At 44.9% G+C, this 21,876-nt stretch overlaps 1 protein-coding gene across 2 annotated transcripts; it reads left to right on the top strand.

Moving 5' to 3' along the window:
• Window positions 1-354: 354 nt before the first annotated feature.
• Window positions 355-17,734, top strand: DMRT2 (doublesex and mab-3 related transcription factor 2). Of its 2 annotated transcripts, none has more exons than XM_085632962.1 (4): window positions 355-753; window positions 1,776-2,203; window positions 9,976-10,078; window positions 16,473-17,734. In XM_085632962.1, the coding sequence occupies exons 2-4, from the start codon at window positions 1,805-1,807 to the stop codon at window positions 17,480-17,482; spliced, it is 1,512 nt and encodes a 503-aa protein (XP_085489088.1). In that variant the 5' UTR covers window positions 355-753; window positions 1,776-1,804; the 3' UTR covers window positions 17,483-17,734. The 2 variants fall into 2 exon arrangements, with proteins under 2 accessions (XP_085489088.1, XP_085489087.1); XM_085632961.1 differs by having other exon boundaries at window positions 357-753; window positions 1,779-2,203.
• Window positions 17,735-21,876: the final 4,142 nt, after the last annotated feature.

The raw sequence follows: 21,876 nt of genomic DNA, 5'->3' as shown, positions 1-21,876 counted from the left end.
GGCCATTAAGTTCAAGAATAACAATTCCATGACAAGCATTACATTAATAAAAAAAAGTACAAACAATATGTATAAACCATTACAATCACTGCCAGCATGTTGAACTTGTTGTGTGCTGGTGAGCGCTGTGGGTTATTTCATTCCGTTTGATGCAAGCAAAATTAGACTGCTGACAAGTGGGTGTGTTCTCTGCAGCCTCAGGGCTCGGAGGCTGTCAGTGGGCACTCCTCAAATCCCGCTCTACCTGTGACCGCTGAGGGTCACATCTATCAAAGGCTCATCTGCGGAGGCGACCAGCAGCAGTCAAGAACTGTCACACGGTCAGGTCCTCCCAGTGAAGGCGCGAGCTCCCCCTGCCCAGCCCCCTGCAGCTCCGACCAATCAGCGGTGACCGCCCACACAATTAACCCCGCCGAGGGGCCGGGCATTACTGCAGACTGAGAGCCCGCGGGAGGCAGAGTAGACGGCACCCAACGGCGCGGCACGGCCCGGCACCTCACAAGGGCCTGGATTAACCTCCAGGGGACCTCCTTTACCCTCACGAGCAGCAGGGACGCTGCGAGTGCCCCTCCCCGCGAGCACTGTGAACTGTCATCGGCCAGTGCCCGAAGTGCGTATCTGGGGAGGCAGCACGTGGAGTGGGCGAGTGACAGCAAACCGCGTGCACCGCTCGAAGCACATTCACGCGCTGCGCAGCACAGCGCGAGACCCCTACCTGGACCCAGGGAAGGTTCACCCCGGCACCGAGCGCAGGTACGCACTGGCGTGGAGACGGGGTGGGGGTGGGAGATACCAAGAGAGGCAAAGGGGGCAGGTGGCTCGCGCACTAGGAAGTTCTCAACTGCTCGTAATCACTAGAATAGTGAGCAGACCTGGCAGAATTCTTACCGAAAAGCTACTTACAAAAACGGAGTTATTTTAGCAAGATACAAATAACATGGGTCAGATGACAGTAGGTTTTTGGCAGCGCCTTGAAAGCTGCTTGGAAGAGGTTTTCTTAATTTTTTTGTTTTTTTAAAGTGTTGGGGGGGGGGGGGGGGGGGCATTTGCTTCCAAGAGGGCTTCGTGTTATGGTGCCCAACAACACGGTCAGACAAACGCGCCATATGCGATAAGTATGTGCCCGGCGCAGCCTGCAGAACTGTGTGCCCCACTGCTGCTGCCTCCTGAGACTGAAATCACAGGTTTCGTGTAGCCCATGACGTGTTTTGCGGATTGCAGGGACACATATTAAGAAGACGCCGGGATTTGCTGTAGATCACATGATCACGACTTGTTTTATTGTGTCCTAATTAAAAGGGGGGGGGGGGCGATTTAAACAACACCAAAGGGTACCCTACGGGCCACCTCATAGCACTATGGGACATTATCAAAGTGAAAGTTGACAATGTGCATACTTTTTTAACACCTAAAAGTGATAAACAACATATAATAAGTCTTTGTTTTACTTTCGGAAATTAACACCCGACGCACCCTTTGCAGCCATAGATAGAACTGAGAAGCATGTGATATACCTTTGCAGCGTATTTATTATTGTCTGTATATGCTCGCCTGCAGAGAATATGTCCCCCCCTCCCCCCCCCCACACGTATAAGTGACTGTCACTGAGGTGTGTCTATGCCTTTACATCTGCCTCTGAGCACACCCTCCCCGCTGGAATATGTACGAACGGCTGTGTGTCCCGGAAACCGTTGTTGTCTGTACCTCGGTCTGATCCCTGCACACTGAAGACTTGGTTTGCATGACTCCACTCACACATCCCCTTTCTGTCTCAGCAGAGAGGCCTGCTCAGCGGAGGGTCGCCATGTACGAGCTGCAGGCGGCTGCCGGGGACGTGGAGATCGACGTGGAGAGCCTGGAGCTCGACGAGGAGAGCGATGCGCCCCCCAGCCTCAGCCCCCCTCCGGCCGGGGACACCTGCGAGGAGGAGGAAGACGACGAGGAGGAGGAGGTGCCGCCGGGGTCTCGCCCCCCGGCACAGGGCACCACGACGGGCACCGATAAGGGCTGCGGGGAGCAGAGGAAGCTCAGCCGTACCCCCAAGTGCGCCCGCTGCCGCAACCACGGAGTGGTGTCCTGCCTGAAGGGTCACAAGCGCTTCTGCCGCTGGCGGGACTGTCAGTGCGCTAACTGCCTGCTGGTGGTGGAGCGGCAGCGGGTCATGGCGGCGCAGGTGGCGCTCCGGAGGCAGCAGGCCACAGAGGTGAGCGGGGCGCGGGAGGTGGAAGGGAGCAAATGAAGTAAGGTTTTGGGGAGTGTGTCCCAGGAATGCAAGTCTCGGCCACTGAGGTGGGGGGAGGGGAGGGGGAGGGAAGGTGAGTCGTGCTAGAGGAAAGTAAGCCCCTAAAGGGAAACGGGCAGGCGGTGGGAGTTTGGCACGAGAGAGTGAGGGCAAACTATGATGGGGCTCGGGTCGTTGGTAAGCGATTGCGGTTAGTGGGACACGAGATGGGCAATAGGGGGCAGAAAGCAATATGAGATGAGCGGGGAAGGACAGGTGCGAGAGAAGCTCGAGGGTCTGCTAGTCACCGAGGACAGGCCGGGCGGAGAGGCGCTGGTGGGGCGCACCAGAGAGGGGGAGGAAGGCCACTGAGGTGAGAGGGTCCTGGGGGCTCTGAAGGTGGCGCCGCGAGACAGCAACCCACAGAGACCGAGACATCGGGGCAAAGGATACAGAAGGATGCTGAACAGATGTAGGGTAAGGAGGTGGCCTCAGGTCACCGGGTGGAGAATTAAAATGTCGGTGATAAGCATCTGTGCAGTTCAACGAGTGGCCTGTGGAAAAGCACGCAGTGTCGGGGTCTAATGACATGAATACTACTTGGTCTGCCCCCACGAGCAGCACTCGGCAGGGCTTTATTGAGCCCATGACAGAATCTTCCTCTCGTGCCTGTGAGGAAAACACAAGGCCTCAAGCGCGGAATTAAACAGGGCACTTCCCATTCGCCTGTTAGGGCAGCCATATGGGTAGTGCCTGGGTAGGGAAGGCCTGCACGGGTTTCAGTGCAGTAATGCAACCCTACCCTGGGCCCTACAGCTGATCCTGTCGTGCTTATGGGCCGGCCCGTCCAGGGCCTAGGCCGAGACACACACAGACACTCACGCCGCGTGCGCGAATATGTCAGTGAAATTAGGTTTTCATGAGTACTGGTAAAAGGGCACGAGCTTGACGATCTGACATTTCATTAGAGCATTTCTTGAGGAACGAGGTATTTACTTCCGGCGACAAGCTAGAAGACAGCAGAGGTGGGAGCATCTCTGTTTTAGACTAGCTTGTCATCGGAAGTAAATACCTGGCTCCTAGCGCGAGGCAGTAATGTACTCCTTAGTAGGGGTTTGAACTGTAAAAGATAGAAGAAACACTGTGGAATGGGCCCTTCAGGCCTCTGGGCCCTGTTGACACTGCACCTGTTGCACCAATGGAAGCCACGCCCCTGAGCGCGGGAGGGGCCGCAGCACCCCCACCGCCACCCTGCAATCGTTCAGAAGAGGAATGATCAATTAGAAGGTCTTAAGGTTTACTTTTCATCTTTGCATTTTCTTTAAGTTCAAAGACAGAGGTCAAGAGCCATGAGATGTTTTTAAAACACCGCTGCTTATTTAAAATAAAAGTTGGTGTTTGTTTTTTCCTTTCCTTAACCGCAGACTCAGGGAGATTTATAACTTAAACCATTGGCAATCTTGCTTGGGTGCAGGAAGAATGAAAGGAAATACTACAGGATGTCAAACTTTTTTTAACACAGAATATTTAAATGCTTGTAAATTAACTTTACAGATATTTAAAAACCTATCAGCAGCAAGAAACCTTTAAATGAGAAACTAGGTTTTTTGTTGTTGTAATTCTGAGGTCTAATGGAAACAAAGAGTGTAATAAGATCAAAACACACCAAGAAACATTACTTGTGGAATACACAAGTGAATCATATGCACTGACAGTCGATGTGCACTACATGGGTTTAGTAGTGAAACTTCATGATTGATGCAAATTTACAGGCCATCCCGAGAGGACATTTAAATGGATAATGTGCTCTTTGTGAAAGGGAATACCCTGGCACACAAACGTGGTCCAAAACGACTACCCACCATTATTTCCTAGGATAGGGGTGACTCAGCTGCAACAGATTGTGGAACACTTGGGTCTTCCACATAACTGCATGGCTTCACCACATAACACTGAGGGCAGCACTCTCCACTCTGAAAATTGTTCCAACACCACTGCTTAAAGATACTTCAGTCCCTTCGCGCGTCCCCACACACACACACACACACACACACACATGCGCAAGCAAGCGCCTTGTCCTTGTGAAACATTGGTTTCATCATTATAACTGCAGCCCCGAAATCACTCAACAGACCGTTACCATTGCCATCTATGATTATGCGACAATGGAAGGCCGAGTTATTTTTACTAAAATTATGTGGGGAGAAGAGGCAAATTATGCAGCCTTATATGGCACATTCCCTGGCAGTATTATTTTCGATTTGTGTCACAAATATATTTTTGATGGAACCTGCACTTTACTCTAACAGATTATGTATGTACTGAATCCATAATTGTGCTGTAAAATCCGCAGCCACAAAATCACATCATTTCACTGGCGCTAAACGTTCTTCATTGTTTTATCAATAATATATCCATGAAATGTAAACATTCTAGTTCAAATGAGTGGCCATTGTCGCCTGCATATTGAAGAGACCACCTTCAACATTCACTCCTTTTACAGACAGAATGTGCTTTGTTTTTAACAATGCAGATATTTTATTTGTGCAACATTCCACATTTTTAACCACATAACCATTGTTCCCTTTTTACTGCAGGCAGCTAAACAGTATGGTTCTGTATTTAACTTGCTATTTTCACTAAACATTTGCATATCTGAAAAACAAACAGAATTCAAGCTAATCACCCAAAATTAGACATGTAAGATAATGTATTATTATTGTGAATGGTTTCAGGGTTAGGGTGGCCTATGGAGCAATAAGGCAGTGCCTGGTGGACGTCTCGTGTCTGACAGATCTGTGTGTTTGCCGGTTTTTAGCTGTTGTGGGCTGGTTTTATGGCCTGGCTCCATTTACTTACCGGTAATTGCATTACCCCGAGTGCCTTTTCACCCTATTTAATTAGTTAATGATGCATGGCGGCCTCGTTAAGTAATTAATTAGGGGGCAAACATAGGAGGAGGTACTATTGATTTTCCCGATATTGACAGTTTTTTTTAGCTATCCGGTTCGCTGATGGCAGCCACTTGTATATTGGTGCTCAGGCCAAAGTTTTTGTCCCAGTTCACCCTGATTGCTTTTCTTCATAGCATTGATTGTGTGTGGTGGCAGCACCGTCTGCATAATACAGCCTCCCCACACATAACACGAGGTCACACCTCTTCTCAAACATTTAGACTTGGATTTCCTCTTCCCATTGCAGAGCAGTCTGGTGTAATTGTTTCTGGAAGCACTTTCACAGACATTAGGAAAGTTGTTTCCCACTTGAGTGTATTATTCCGAAAACACGCGTGTTTTCCTTCTGTTCAAAGCGCCGGTTTGTTTTTAGAGACGCAGATTCGGCTCGGCGTTTTAAACTAAGTAGTTATAAACAAAGGTGGTGCCTGCCGGGGAGTGAGGCCCGCCGAGTGAAGGAACACAAACACAGGCGGTCTCAGCGCCTCCGCAGATGCACACGGTGCCCCTGTTGTCCCCACAAACAGGCGCAGCAACCGGCTGTTGATCGTGCAAACAGCACATATCTTCCCGTGTTGTGGGTGCCGTTTACCCACAGTCTGGAGCAGTTGTTGGTGTGCACTGCCGCGCTGTACTGTATCAGTGTATCACCCTCCTGCTCCCGTGGGAACTCCACGACTTGCCGTTTTTTGCGCTGATAACCTATAGAGTCTTATAGAGCTAATAGATTTTTTTGTTTTAAAAACGACTCTAAATTTTCCTAATGCGAAATAGTTGACATGTGTAGGGGCTAATAATATAAACAGCGGCGACATAGAAGCATAGAAGCATATACACTAAAGGAAAAGGTCATATAGATTAGTGATCTGCGGGTTTAATATGTCCACTTCGCACATAAATGAATGAGCGCGAATAGACGTCACACGAACGCGATGACGCCACGATGTTGAGAGTAGACATACTATAAGGCGGTTTACAACTTGCACAGTGTTCGGATACATATGGCCCCTCACTCCCGTGGCTCCTCCCGGTGGTTCGTTTCTTGACCGCCGTGTGCACGGTGTGTCCATCCCTTCAGCCAGCAGGGGCAGTTATTTAATAACGAATACAGGGGGAAGTGCTTCGGAAAAGCTACCCACTCCACAATAACAATTACTAGTGGGCAGAGTACCCACATGGCGTTTGACTGCGTGGACTGTTGAAAGGTGACAGTTGGACAAGAGACGCAAACACTGCGGCATCAGTACGAAGCTCGCGGGCAGACCGCGGTCAGTGTGGGAGGAGGATAGGTGAGAGGTGCGAGATACGTCTTTACATATCTGAGATTTTGCAGAGCATGAAGTAGATCCTTAGGAAGACGGGACAAAACGATTTACAACACAATAAAGAGATCGAAACGAAAGTGCTTTTTTAAAAGTCAACTTTAGTGCAGAAGGCATCACTCCTGCAGGACGGCCCCAGACAGCTAATGGCGTGTACATCAGACCGTGACAAATAATAGAAATGCAATGATGCCTTTAGCACTGGATGCACGAGTAGAGATAAGAGAGAAGTACAAGGGAAACTGCAGCGTCGGGATGCTGGGTGGCGTGACCGTCGTGTACCTTGGATTTGGAAGGCTGGTGACCCAGAGATAAGTGGAGGAAGAGGTTAGAATTCAGGAGAGAAGGGTACAGGGTCGTTTACAGAAAAAGAGGTCATTTTAGAGTGCTGGAGTATTTGTGGTAGTGACTTCGCAGAGTCACACAAAAAAAAAATACCGACTTTAAAAGCCAAGTTAAAAAAACCTCTGAGCCTAAGAAAGGTGCCTGGACTGCAGCTTAAGTTCCTGCTTCTGTGCAAAGCAGGAAGCAGCAGTCGCTTACTTTTTAGGTCTCGCGTAAGACAGCGCGATTGCGCTGTTGCTTGCAATAGATATTATTTTCTACAAGGGGCTTGCAGCTTGCCAATCACTTACCATTCATTGGCTTAATTTCATTCTCATTTGCTGCCTCCTAATTGGCCAAAGTGTGCCAGTTTTGTTTCCTTTTCTTTCATTTGGAGCATGGACCAAGTACTGATTACTTTATTTTGATTATTTGGGCTTCAGGTATTATTTTTCTTTTGTCTTCCTCGTCTCCTATGCTGTTTCTTCCATATTGCTTCCTCCCTTCCACCCTTGTTGTGCATGTTGCATCTTCCCCCACCTGCCTTGTCCGTGTTGCTTCTTCCCCCATCCCTCCTTGTCAATGTTGCTTCTTGCCTCCCACTCTCCTCTTTTCCATGTTGCTTCTTCCCTCTCACATCTCACTCTGCAATTATCTGTGTTGCCCCCCTACTCACCATAAGAAAAAAAGCACTATGATGCAGCCAGCTCACTGCATGGCCAAAGCACATTGGCAAAGCTCCTAGCTCTCATAAAGGAGAGACCTATTGCCAATGCTTGTTTTTTGGTTCATGGTGCTGCCTTCCACCTCATCACCAGTCTGCCTGAAGTGCCAGGGCTGACTTTCTGTAAACGGGGAAAGAAGATGAAGTAGCTGAGTGCAGCCATTTTGTTTCTCTGCTGTTACTCTTGTGACTGTGGGAAACACACATCAATGCAGTGAATGTCCCATCCAATAGGCACGGGTTGTCCAGACACTCCTAAACATGAACATAATGCACAGTATGCATTTTGTATATTCAACGATTCATATTTGTTATATTGTAGCAGGTGTATAGAGGACACACTCAGTATAGTGTACAATTAGGAAAGATTGATGTGGTCACCAAGAACACGTATATCCAACCGGACGCTTTAGCATACATATAGGACAGTGAGTGACCTAGGTAATTTTCAATAGTTCCTCAGGCCAATTGAGCAAGCACCTACTACAGCTGACGTGTTTCATCACAAAGGGCTTTGTAAAGGCTAAAAGTATTAGGAGCAGCATGCAGTTATGGTCAAACAACGTTGACATAGTTGCAATAGTATTGGATAACGATAGGTTGTACTGTAGAGGAGTGAATTATCCAAGCAGTCGTCCATGTGATTAAGAAAAATTATGCTAGTACAGGACATAAGTGTGTTAACCTCTGTCTGAAGCAACTGTTCGATAGACACCTCTAGGTCAGTGGGAGTGAAGGAAGGACATCCGGATGGAGGGGTGGTTGAAGTTAAATGACAAAATTCTTTGGCAAATTTGCACAACTTCATACTTCTTCGAGATGTGAAAAATTTCTGAATACGCCTGACAATACTTGTGTAATTGAAACTTTGTCTATCCCATGTATCAGGCAAGAAGGTATTTAAGTGGTCCTTCTTGAGTGGTGTACCTAATTGACCAAGTTTGAAACGAGTTGGAAGGGGAGTCCAAATTTAGGAGTCTTTCGTGAGAATGAGGGTGAAGTTTAAGTGGCCTGTTTCTAGACCCAAGGCATTTCTAGATAAGAGGGATGCTCCCGAGGGACTGTTTGCTTATGTGCCAGACTTGTCAGGGTACTCATCTGAAGTGCTTTTTATAAGATGCAGGGCACCGTAAATGTATTTTATGCTTCAAGTGTAGTCATGTGGAGGAAGCTAAAGCATGGGTGATATGACTGAATTTGGTACTGCTGGAAAGCTGTCACCACAGAATGTAAGACAGCTTTGAGAGGAGCAAGGTGACACGTGGGCATTCCAGAGGGTAGAGCCGTTCCATATTCCATATGAGAGACGACCATGTTCAGGAACCTTTGCTACATCCCTCAAGAGAAACCGAGCGATGTGCGGTAGCATACGTAGCTGGTAGTTTCCTTTCCGATACACTGTCTTAACACATGCCTCTAGGAAGAAGCAGGCCATCCAGTAACCAATGTCCCAGTAGATTTTAAAACCTAAGCAGATGTCTTCAAACAAAGTGACATTCTCAAATGCATTTTTCTGGTAATTGTTATCAATGCAGGATTGCATATAGAGATTTAGTTTCTCCTCTACAATGGGTGACCCCTTTAAACTTCGAGTCTAGAGTGAAGCAGTAGTGACAATTTTAGAGTATAACACTGGAGTGCTCAGAACATAAAGACATTCCGAGAAATATTCACTATTCTATTTTGCACAGAGGAGAATTAATTACGTTTTTTGCTGGTTTCATTTTAAATGCAACGCAAATAGATCATTTATAAGGGCCTTTTTAAGGGCAGATACAGATGGTGTGTTTGTCATTATCGTTGGAGCTCTAGGCTGAGAACTAGGGATTTGTGAGCACTTTTGAATAAGGATGGCCATCTTTCTCCGGATCCCTAAGGATACTGTCTCCTGTCCTGAACGGTCCACTAACAATGCATTGTTTCAGGGATGTTATTGTAATTAGTTCAATGGAAACAAACCAAGTCCACAACCTCCAGAATACATTAGGTTGTCCTATGATTCAAGGACTGGAAAGAATATCTGCAATGACATGGAAGGAGGCGGTTACTTTATATGAAATAGATGGGATGTTTTAATGCATGCCAGTGCATATTAGATTTATAACGTTGATGAAAATACTTGTTCCCATAGCAATTAGATTTTTGCAATAAGCACTAATAAATGTAACCTCTACTTTTACTAGATGTTTAGTTATATATACATAGTTTATATTATAGCATGAACCTTATAAGGGAGTTGACTTTGTCATATGACTTGTATACCAGTTATGGATTCTTTATACCCAAGGCAGGCCTTAATTGTGCTCTTCGAGGAGGAAGACAATGCACGGTCTGCCAAACTTTCTGTCAATTGCGTTAACTTGTGTCATGTTATAGCCCTTGGAAACAAGCACAGCGCTTCACATAATGTGGTGTATTTCTTTTCTGCAGGATAAGAAGGGACTGTCGGGGAAGCAGAACATCTCTGAGCGGAAGGCAGTGTACCAGAGGCACGTCAGGCCGCCCAGCCTACTGGCCAAAAGCATCCTGGAAGGTGAGAGGCCTCTTGTGGCATGCACTCTGTCGGCTTTGGGGACTGTTGGCATTCTTTGGTGGAGACAGAACAGGCCCCTCCCCATCACTCTGTTCTAGCCCCGGATTAGAATGTGAGGAGTGTGCATAGCACCCACTACCTTCCAGCATTCTGTAAAAAAAAAGATGGATGCCGTTGATGGGCTATGATTAACGCTCCCTGTTTTCCGTTTTTACTGATTTTTACAGACAAATACAGACAGAAAACATTTATTTTCTTGTCTGCATTTATTTTTAAATGTGGATAAAATGGAAATTGGGTTACTTTTTGAGTAATTCTAAATACTGTCTGCCATGACTGCCAGGCCATTAACTGTGTGGATTGATAAGTAAGGGGGCTAAAAAAGAAAGGAATTTTAGTACAGAGGCTTTAACAGCAGTAGATATGCACAAGGTTAATACTGAAATTTGCATATTTGCTTATAAGCGCATTGATTTATCTGCTGCGGCTGTTTACAGCACTGAAACCTAGTAGGTATTCAAGCATGAGTGCATATTTACAGGTTAAATAAATGTGGAAATATACTAATTTCAGCTTCATTTTTCCACAAAACCCAAAATAAATATAGATAAATACAGATAAAATTAGCAAAAAATAAATATGGATAAATACAGATGCAAATGTCCAAAAAATAAATACCATAAAACCGGGAGCCCTAGCTATGATACAGCACATTATAGTCCAGAGCTGTAAGTCAGTATTATGAGTGACCCGAAGAGCCCGTCAATGAATATAGAGTTTCAGGTAATATTGTTTTTTGTTGGTGGTCAGATAAGGAGGAGGTAGACAAATATTGTTTACCTCATAATTTGGGAACCAAAGGCCCAATGAACTAAAAACAGGATGCCAAACGTAGTTGCAAATTGTACACTGACTTTTTGCGACCTGATTCTGATTTTGTAATGCAACCTATGTACTAATATGTGGTATAAAATCTCCAGCCCTAGGTCTTCACAGAACAATCCCCCTAATGACTAAGAATTAAGAAGGCCACTATTTGTGACCCTCTGTTATTGGCTGCAAACAGACGAATGGTCGGGGAGGGGATGTAGCCTTACGGCTAGAGCGGTCGAGCTTGAAGCTGGGGAACCGGGTTCGAGTCTCGGCAGCGACACTCAACATCCTATGATTCTGGGCAAATCACTTAATCTCCCCGAGCCTAACAAAAATGAATATGTTCTTCTGTAACAAAACTGGTGCTCGTGTAAGGCGCTCTGATAGCTGATGTCTCGGGTCTAGTTCGCACTATAGAAAACTCTTTAATAAAAAAAAAAATGAATGGTGGTGCAAGAAACAGCAGACCACAATTCCTTTGTTAGGATTTCCATATGTAAAACTTTACCTTTTTAAAAAACAGCTCATGCTCCTTAAAGGAACTGATGCTGCATTTAAACAAAGGTTTTTGTTTGGGAATGCATTGGTTTGGGAGCAGGCAGCGGTCTGCTGGATGATTACCCGCTCCACCCGAGGTCCCCCAACATGATTCACAAAGGGAATTCATATAACGGGTGCGCCATCCCATTTGTGAATCAGTTACCACGTAACGTGGAGGTGTCAGTAATTTATAATCACAATTGATGTCTCAAACCATTGATACTTACCGGTCTGACTCACGTTTAGAATGTATTCCCTTTCATGCTTCCTCCTAACTTCTATTCCGAATACTTCCAAACATCCATTTTGTGAATTCCGGCACAGGGTGGGTGTTCCGTCGCAGGAACGCCTCGGAAAACTGCCTGAGTGAAATCTACAAGATTTCACTCAGTCACTTTTCCGACGCCGCTGCGTCAAAACCTTACGCCTGCTTGAAGCAGGCGTAAGGCTTGACGCACCATGTTGCAGATTGGCTGGGTTGGAACAGTGCTGGCGTTGCGTCGCGCCCAGCACTGCGCCAACCTTACTCCGGCAGATGCGACATGCATCTGCATTTCCTTGAGCCATGGCACGCCGCATTGTAAAGGCGCAAGGATTGTAATGCGTGTTGGAAGTTTCCTGGCGCATCCCTGCTGATTTGCAGGCATGCGCCAGGAATTGTAAATCTGCCCCTTTGATTTTGGAAATCACAGAGTTTGATCGTTCAAAAGTGTTTTGTACATCGTGCTCCAAGAGAGTGAACACGTGAAAGCATGAGTTTGTGTAGGTGCAGGTGGGCAGAGGTGGCGTGGACATGGGAGAAAGGAGCTCAGACACATATAGATATACATTAAATGAGCGAGGAGGGAAAAGTCATTGAAATGAGAGAACGCACTCAAAGAAAAGGAACTTTGTATCCGAGGGAAGAAGGTGGAGAGAGAAAGACAGGAAGAGGGGGCAGGAGAGATACCAAGAGACACAGAAAATGGGGGAGGTGAGAGCAACCCCCGCTGGAGAGACACAAACAAGAAAGGTAGACAGAGAAGCAGAGGAGAAGGGAAGTGAAGGAGAGAGAGTAAGAGATGGATATGGAAATACAGGGACAGCGAGAGAGCCGAGGAAAAGAGTGAGAAAAAGAAGCGCCTCTGTCCCCTGTTATCAAGCTGCTCTGATCTGACCCGTCGAAGCTCGGAGGAAGGCACCTGGCATGCGAGGGCGATTGCTAGCATGATGGTGGTGATAACAATTACTATGAATCAAGTTATTATAATAATTATTTTCAATTTTAGTATTATTAAAATCATCAACTCTGTTCTTATATTTAATAAGGTAATGTAAATACTAATAGGATTAGTGTTATAAATACAATATATGCTATTTTTAATATTACTTTAAAGTTTAATAATACTACTATTAATAATAATAATAATAATAAGAATAATACATTAGACGGAATTACAATGATAATAATAAAGACTATGATATAACAGTTCATAAGGATTATATCTATATAGCTATAGAATGTAGAAAATGATGACCGTATTAGATTCATTCATATATAATTTCTGGTAGCTTTATTTATCCTGTATGAAGGTGGTATTATAGCCCCCTAGGAGATTGCAGTCGCCCTGGGACTTTTTCATTTTTTTCTTACAGAAATACTGGAGTAATTTCATGTTTGGCCGAGTTGGACAGGAGTACAATTGGGACTTTGCGCGTGGTGTTTACTGGTCTCCTGCGTGCAATTCAACACTCCTCCAGGGCCTGCCTTTAAACCCCTGTTTGCAAATGAGGTGCTGAAAATGTATCCATTGAGTACACACAGCGCGGCACGGAAATCACTGCGGGGAGCGCAGCCCGCCAGCAGGGGGCAAACATCACCCAGCAGCTGCACACGAGTGCCGGGCTAACGCCTCAAAATGTTACACATTGCTCACAATTAATTCACCCCAGTTGTTCCGACACTAAATATCTTCCTTGCACTGTAGTTTGAGCTCTGTCTCAGACCACGGAAACAAAGAGGGGTGTCCAGAGAAAATATAAACCGGCAGCGAGCGCGTGTCAGACGCATAAACGACGCATGCGCAGGGGAATGCGGCGGGAGAGGGCCCCACCGATGAAGGTGATTGCGGCAGGGGAGGGTGTCGTCGTTAAACATTAGGGACTGTTTCCAGTTTTCTACGGAGATAGTTATTTAACGCTAGTTACACATTTTAAAAGGGAAACGACTTGGCACTCGTAGTTGAAACAGCAGATTACAGCAACGCAGAAGAATCCATTTCCATTGAATTTTATTTGCAAATGAACCTGCCGAGGTTGTTCTTGGGTAAACACGGCATAATGGGATCCTCAAACAAAAATCCCTGCTCCATGGAGGGGGTGAAACGCACGGGCCGTTTGCTCTCTCAGCGAACCTTGTTTACATTTGCATCAGTCGCGGAGAAAGCAACGCCTGCCTTGTGTACCAGGCTTCCAGTGAGCGTGCCATGTCGGGGCCTGCGCGGGATGCTGTAATGCACTGGGTTTTAACACGTATCGCAAAGAATGAGGTTAAACTATACCATGCACCATGGTCACCGTGGGCTTCTGGGGTACCTCATTATAGCCACACCACCCCCGTAACCCGCTGTGCTTTCTGCGAGAGTATTATGATTAGGGCTCCCGGTTTTATGGTATTTTTTTTTGTCATTTGCGTCTGTATTTATCCATTTTAATTTTTTGTTCATTTTATATGTATTTATCCATATTTATTATGGGTTTTGTGAAAAAGTAAAGCTGAAACTGGTATATTTCCACATTTATTTAATCAATAAATATGCAGTCATGCTTGAATGCCTGCCAGGTTTCAGTGATCTGAACACCCAGAAGATAAATCAATGCACTTACATGAAAGTATGCACATTTCAGTATCAGCCTTGTGCATTGCTACTGCTATTTAAGCATCTTTACTAAAATTCCTTTCTTTTTAACCCTCTTACCTATCAATTCACACAGTTATTGGCTTGGCAGTCAAGGCAAAGTATATTTAGAGTCACTCAAAAAGCACCCAGTTTCAGTTTTTATCCACATTTAAAAATAAATACCGACAAGAAAATAAATGGTTTTCTGTCTGTATTTATCTGTAAAAATCAGTAAAAACGGAAAACAGGGAGACCTAATTATGATTTTATCAAGATAACAAAAGCATCGCTAGGGTTCTTTTCTGTCTCTGCACCCTGAAATCTACCCTTGTTCCCGCTCCTTGCCTTTTCTTCTGGTTCTATCTTAACTATCTCTCTTTTCTTTTCTCCTTCAGCTGTCCTTGGATTTCCCTAACGTCTGTATACTTTGCATGTAGCAGCTCACCTATAAACAACTAGAAACAAAGAGGTACATAGGTAGAGATATTTTTTTTGGTTCCTGGGCATGGCCTAAAGAGTAGATTTTCTTCTAAAACAGCATGGTTTACTGCACTGTTTTAACTGATCAAGATGTTTAACTTTAAGATTGGCAATGCTTTTAAAAGCAATTATTCATTGAATGACAAATTGTGGGAATTATGGTCAGGGCCAGTGGAATTATGCAATTGTGCTGCTGCTGCCTTTTTTCCGCATACTTATGGATTTGCCGTATTTGCCACACAATCCACCATCTGCTGCATAATCTACAGATTTTAACAACAAAAAATGTTACTAGCTCAAATGGTTCAAAAGTTACTAAACATGCAGCAACGTGTTTTGCAAAGCTTGACTGGTCACATTTCTATTACTTACTGCTATATTTGGGTTTTAACTGGTACTAAATGGGTGCAACCTATGCCCAGACAGTGTTAACAAGTGTAAAAATGACAAAATAATGAAGTAATACTATCACCAAATGTGCTGCGTTATGCCACATTACACAACATAATTTGACTTTTCTTGCAGATAATGTAGTCAACCTTGTTTCATAACTCGGCTCTCCCCTGCCACATAATTCCAGTGAGCCTGTTTATGGTCTGTAATTTACATGAATGACATCAGGGACACATTTTTATATTCAAGGAAGGTTAACCCTCTCCATAAAAATGACACATGGCAATATAAAAATGTATGAGGCAATATATGAGTTGCAGCTATAATGCCACCACTGGATTCTGCAGACATTAACAACTATCGACTACCACTCTCACCATAACCCCTCATAGTCATTATAGGGCTGTAATACATGCTTATATTTTAGGTGTACTCTATACACCAATTGCTTTGCCAATGTTATTACACAATGAGGAATGAGGACACACTCATTCATTGTTTTACATACTTCAGATGAATTACACCGTGGGTGGTAATTTAACTAATGGGAAATATAGAACTGAGTGATAGGTTTTACATGTGTAAAAATACTTAGACCTTCATTACAATTTGCCTGGGGCAGTATCTCCCCCTGCCCCCCAAGGTAATACTCCAAGCAACTAAACGTTTTCCAGCTTCTCCAGGCTCAGAATCATTGCGGTCAGAAACTCCAGACCCAATAATTTCAGTCCTACAGACACCAGACCTGACTTGCTGCTGCAGGCAACAGCCCAGCCCCTGCTCGACCCCGTAGGGGGGGGGACACATGGGAGAGAAGACAATTCTCCTCCCATGCAGACAGAAGCCTGTCCAAACCCCCTACCTTACCACCCACTCCCCGTGGACCACTCCCGACACTTTCTGCCTCTTTAGAGCATGTGCATAATGTCACCAGCTTTTTGCTGGAATGAAGATAAACTGCCCCAATATGGCTAATATTACACTATGTTTGTCCTGAGAAATTCTGTTGCATTATTTTCAATTAACAAAATACGTTCCTCTCTTTCTTTTTTACACAAGCCCCAAAAATGGAACAAATGCTAATTTATCTATATATATCATAGTGCGAAGTTGTTTTTAATATGATCCACGGCAAACTGTATTGCTTCATTGACAAGGGACTTGAATTTTACCCTTTTTCATGGCAAGCTGCTCCGTAAATTAATCCATATATACCTATTTGTTTTTAGGATACCGACCTGTGACGGCAGATGCCTACTTGGGCGGCAATGCTCCTCTGCCAGCCCCAGTGAGCGATCGGATGAGGAAGCGGAGAGCGTTTGCCGACAAAGAGCTGGAGCACATCATGCTGGAGCGAGAGTACAAGGAGCGGGAGATGCTGGAGGCATCCCAGGCCCTCTTTCTGCCAAGCCGTCTTCTGCAGGCAGCTGAGTACAACTCCTACAAGAGCAGTGCAACCTACCCACCGGCAGGTCCTACTGACCCTGCCCTTGCCAAGGACTTCTGTGGCTTCCTGCCCAACTGCCTGGACCTCACTATGCAGTACTCGGGCTCCGGCAATGTGGAGCTCATCTCCTCCAATGTCAGCGTGGCCACCACATACCGACAGTACCCGCTGCCTTCTAGGTTCTTGGTCTGGCCAAAATGTGGTCCCATCAGCGACGCCCTACGCTACCAGCAGTGCATGTTGAATGCCAGCGCTTTGCAGGCTCTGAAGCCTGGAACTGCCTGGGATTCTAGGATGACTGTCCCTCTACAAGGCTTTGATGGCCAGGTTGCCCCCAAAGTGTCCACTAAGCCAGAAAGTGACATTCATCAGCCTCACTCTGAGCCCCGTTGTTTGCAGCAGGAGAAGGACCGCTCAGCTTTCTCTCCCCCCAGCAGGAACTTCTCACATTCAGCTGAGGCCAAGGACTCTGGCCTGCATGAACAGGTCCTTGGGCAGCCAAACCAAGAGGCGGCCCGGCCACCGAGATACAGCCCCTTCCATTCCCTGTTCCAGCAGGCACTGCATGAGAAGGTGGGGCCAGAGCTCAGGACTGTCATAGCGAAAGAGACCTTTGAGGAGGCAGCAAAGAAGTACAGGGAGTGTGCAGTCAAGGAGGCCCAATCCAAGTACAAGTTCACCATAGACCGTTGCACAAAGGACATCTTGGTCACCCGAGAGGCTGGCACGAAGCGCCCTGCACATGAGCCTCTGCCCTTTTCAGTTGAATCTATTCTCAAGAGGCCTTCCTAGGGTGCTCATGGCTTCCAAGTGTTCTGTTGCCCGATGCGTCTGCCACTGCTGGTCACAAGTTCTGCTTGTCCTGGAAGAACTTGTACAGTGACAGGAACAGAATGTAAAACTGCTTGACCTCTTCATCACTTATTCTATAAAAGAGACTCTGTTTGGGCAAGGGCATTTCTTGCTGCATGTGATCCATTTCACATTGTGTATGATATGCATGTTGCTTTTCGTTTTTGTAAATAAATATATTTAAATATTAAATTATGATCTTGGATTTTGCTAAAGTCCATTTTGGATTATTTTTTATCAAACGTACAAAGCAATTGTGTTATACTCAGAATTAGTTTCAAATGGCATGTTCTGTCGGTGAGTCTTTTATGGTTTTAATTGGGAGGGTGTTGTACCATGCAGGTGCTGCAACTCCAATGACTTCTAGGCAAATCTGGGTTTCACAGCGGCGTGTCAGAAGGCAAAGAAGGAGGCTAAGGCAACACTGGATACTTTCAGTGCTTTTTTGAAGGAAGGTACAATGATAGGAGACTAGGTGCTAGGCAGGCAGAGGAAAAACAGCCTAATAGCATAGAAAGGGGAGCACTTGGCTCCTCTACCCAGCAGTATTTCCAGCAGTCAGCTATGGCCAGACACCCAAGGGCAGAGGAACCCAACCATTTGTAAGTACAGGGTGAAGTATTGACTACTTTTTGAAAGGCAATTTTGTGCCTTGCTTCATGTTAAGCCCCTTTGTTCCCCTTTGATTGCATCATGGTCAGAATACCTGGTGCATTCATCATAAAATATGACATACAAGTCAAATACAGCACATTGTTGGCACATGTATTTGACTATGCCACGAAATACATCTAAAATATCAGTTAGGTGGAAAACCTCTGCACCTCATGCTGATCTAGAAGTGCTTTGATTTTAATCCAACAGTTTGTTCCAAACAGCACCCCAAACCCAGTCCCTTCTTGGCTTGAAAACGAAGGGCACAACGAAAAAGCTCTGCAATTGGAGACTATGGTTTTCCAGCAGTTGCCACGGAGTAGGCAGATAACTGCTCATCACCCCTTCCAACAAACCTCCACGAGGCGCACGAAGTAGCCCTGCTCTTCAGATGGCAAGATTGTAAATAAGGGGTATGGTCACAATCCTATCCTCAGATATTACGGTGTGGTATTATACCTGAGACCTAGAATACTGGCAAGTTGTAAACCTTAATGAAGCTGATGGTGGGGAGGGGTTGGGAGGAGGAAGGAACAGAGAGAGGATAAAGGGAGACGGGTGCATGAGGCTATTCTGGAGAGCCATGCAGGTCCCAGCAGAATCCCCTCTGTTTTAGCTCTATTCAGGGTCAGGTCACTGAACTTCAATCTTAGTTAAAACTCTGCCTCCTAACAGAGCCCAAGCACAATGACTGACAGGTCATGAGTGGATACCATTCAGGAGTCTGGTGTGTATACTAAGCAGCAGGGCACCATTCTTGGTATATTACATCATTTGTTTACCCTCCACTCCTTTATTGAAAGAGCAAAGGTTATTCCCACAAGTGTGCTTTCTCTTTGGTTTGCCACAGGGTCTTTTGGCCCCTCTCCTTTACTCATACTCTTGTGTATTTTTCTACTACTAAAAACACAGGTATGCTTGACACTTTTACTTATAATGGACAAAAGTGCATCTCCTCTGCATGACTAAGTGACTCCGGATGGGCAGCTTCTGTGTAGAGGATCACGATGCAGCTGTCACATGCCCCCCAGCCACAAATCACCCGTGCTGTCATTACGGTAGATGAATAACTCAGTCAGGGCCAGTTGTGTTGCTAATCTATATTGATAGGCACTGATCTGACCTCCCTCCATTGCCTTAGTCAGTTCCACTTTTGAAAATGGTGCAAGTTTCCTGGCAAAGCAGTCCCTCTGGTTTTTTGCTAGGGGAAGTGTTTAATTATAATTGGGCGACTATGCGTGTTGATTCAACTCTCCTAAAAAGAACATCCCATAATGAAGTAACATCTTGGCCTACAATATAGCAGCTGGCAGTAAAACCTCTTTGCTGAACAGACTGAAAGTATTAAGCTGTACCTTCTGAAAGGAGAGTTATAAAAAAAGGAGTCAGAAGACAACGTTTGCTTACGAAGTGGTGAACATCAAAGACAGTATTTTGACTACTTATTTAAGAAAACCTTTGTGCTCCCATATCTTAATTTTGTTAGCAAAAAGCAAGAAAATCCATCAAGATGTTATCATGACAGCAAAGTAAAAGAACTGAATGTGCAAGGGCAATTAGCGAACATCATTGTATTTTTATGACAGGCTATGCGATCCGAACAGCAAAAACATCCTAAACATAAAACAAATCAGAAATTAAAATGTTATACCAACAAAATAAACAAATCAAAGTATACTCTGACAGACAATTGCAAGCTATGAGTCATGTTGCAAACTATACATCATATTGCATCAGCAGTCTAACAGAACTCGATTCCCTGTCACCAAAACGTACTGGGGGAACAAATTGAACACTATATTAATCCCCACATGCCATAACCTTGATGGACAGCCCAAGTGAACAACGATAAACCATGACACACATGTGGAAGCCAATGGAGGAAGGAGGGTGACCCACAATCCCCTTTTCTCTGCAGTTCTTATTGTGATTTTTTTAAACGATTGATGTAGTAAGGCTGCATCTCAAAAATGAAATAGTTGAAAGCATCCAAACTCGGTGACACCTCCTTCATCTGGAAAGTTCCAAACTGTCAGAAATATGTAGGGAATCAAAAAATGCGTTGTTAAATCAGAACAATTTGTGCCACAGATGTGCACTGCTCCTATTACTGTCATGACCCATGGCACCATCATTGTCACATATCATCAAGCAAGGTGCAACTTATGCATACATAGAAGTTTTGCAGGGCACACGCTCCAAAAGAAGAACGACTTCAAATCTGGGAGTAGAATGATTGACTGTGTTGAAGCCAAACTTTGGGAAAGCATTATATTATTGCCCTGAAGCACACGAGGCCAATAGACCAATTTACCAATCCATATACAGATCTTCAATTTGAGGCAAGTGTCATCTGCCATGGAAAAAAATGTTTTTTGTTCACAAATATGATGCTGGTGAGTAATTGTTTCCATTTGACATTTGACCTTTGACCTAAGAAAACCAAGGTTTGTGGCACAAGCACACTTGGTTATTTACATGAAAGCAAACTATTGCCATAGCAGATAAAGTCCTCCCTAAATATAGGCCAGGGTAAGAGTCCAGGCTCACTAGAAATATGTAGACAATATATTTGTTCTCAAATTATTTTTCTATGCTAAGCAACCATATCTAGTAAGCTAACTGTGATTATGGAATGGATGCCTGTTTGCACGAAGCACTATATAATGTCATATTATCTATTGAATGGGTGGTTTGCTGTAATGTAGGATGTAATCAGCAATCGACGAGAGCATGCACGTTTCTTTAACTCCTAAATTTCACTGCTTTTGCTTTGTGAATTGAGACGAAATAATAACACCACTTCAACTGCAGCTTTTAGCGAATCTTGCTACTTTTGTTTTTATGCGACTGAAAATAGCCTATAACGTTTCTACATTTTTTCAGTTTATTGGAAAACGTTTTCCAGTAAGTACCAATATCTCTAAGGGACTTCTAAAACAGATAAAAGAATTGCAGCTTGTTCGAATCATTTCAGCTGTGTATGTGATGTGTACTGCTCGGTGATGTCTTTGATGACGCCATTTTCAATGGCAACTAGGATTTCATCAGTGGAGCTATTGTGAAGGTAACTAGGATTGTGTGGTTAATCAAACACTTTTCATAGGTCAGCCTCATTAACATTTCTTTCAGTCAAATGTAATGGTTTTTAAATGTACATGCCATGGCTCTTATAAACATGCCAAATCTAAAGAACATTCTAATACTTTCACTTTAAATATATGGGGGGCAATTTAGCAAAGGTTCTTCGGGCTCGAGGTAGGATTTTTCTGTTCTGGCTCAGCTGGTTTACATTTTAGGTGTGGGCGGGGCAGGGCTGGGCTGTCACAGGAGAAGGGAGAGGAGTGGTGGCACTCTTTTAGTGTGCATGATGGTTTGGCCAGCAGTCATGGGCCGGCCAAACAGTCATGCACACTGAGCACGTTCTCCACCCGGCTGTATTGCACAACCTGGGTAGAGAACATGCACAGGCTCCCAGTCCCTGTCTGAGTGCTGAACCACTGTGCTCAGACCAATCACAAAGCTGCTGTCATGCTGGTAACAGCAGCGTCGTGATTGGCTAGGGGAGTCTGGGAGCCTCTTATAGGCTATTGCATAACCACACAGCACTACCAACATTGATTAATTATTTGTTCATTTATGACATTCTCCTAAAATAGATTTTTATACTGGCGGAACCA

This window comes from Triturus cristatus, chromosome 2_1, assembly GCF_964204655.1.
Source record: "Triturus cristatus chromosome 2_1, aTriCri1.1, whole genome shotgun sequence".
Taxonomy (NCBI): domain Eukaryota; kingdom Metazoa; phylum Chordata; class Amphibia; order Caudata; family Salamandridae; genus Triturus; species Triturus cristatus.
This window is presented reverse-complemented; position numbering and strand designations above follow the sequence as displayed.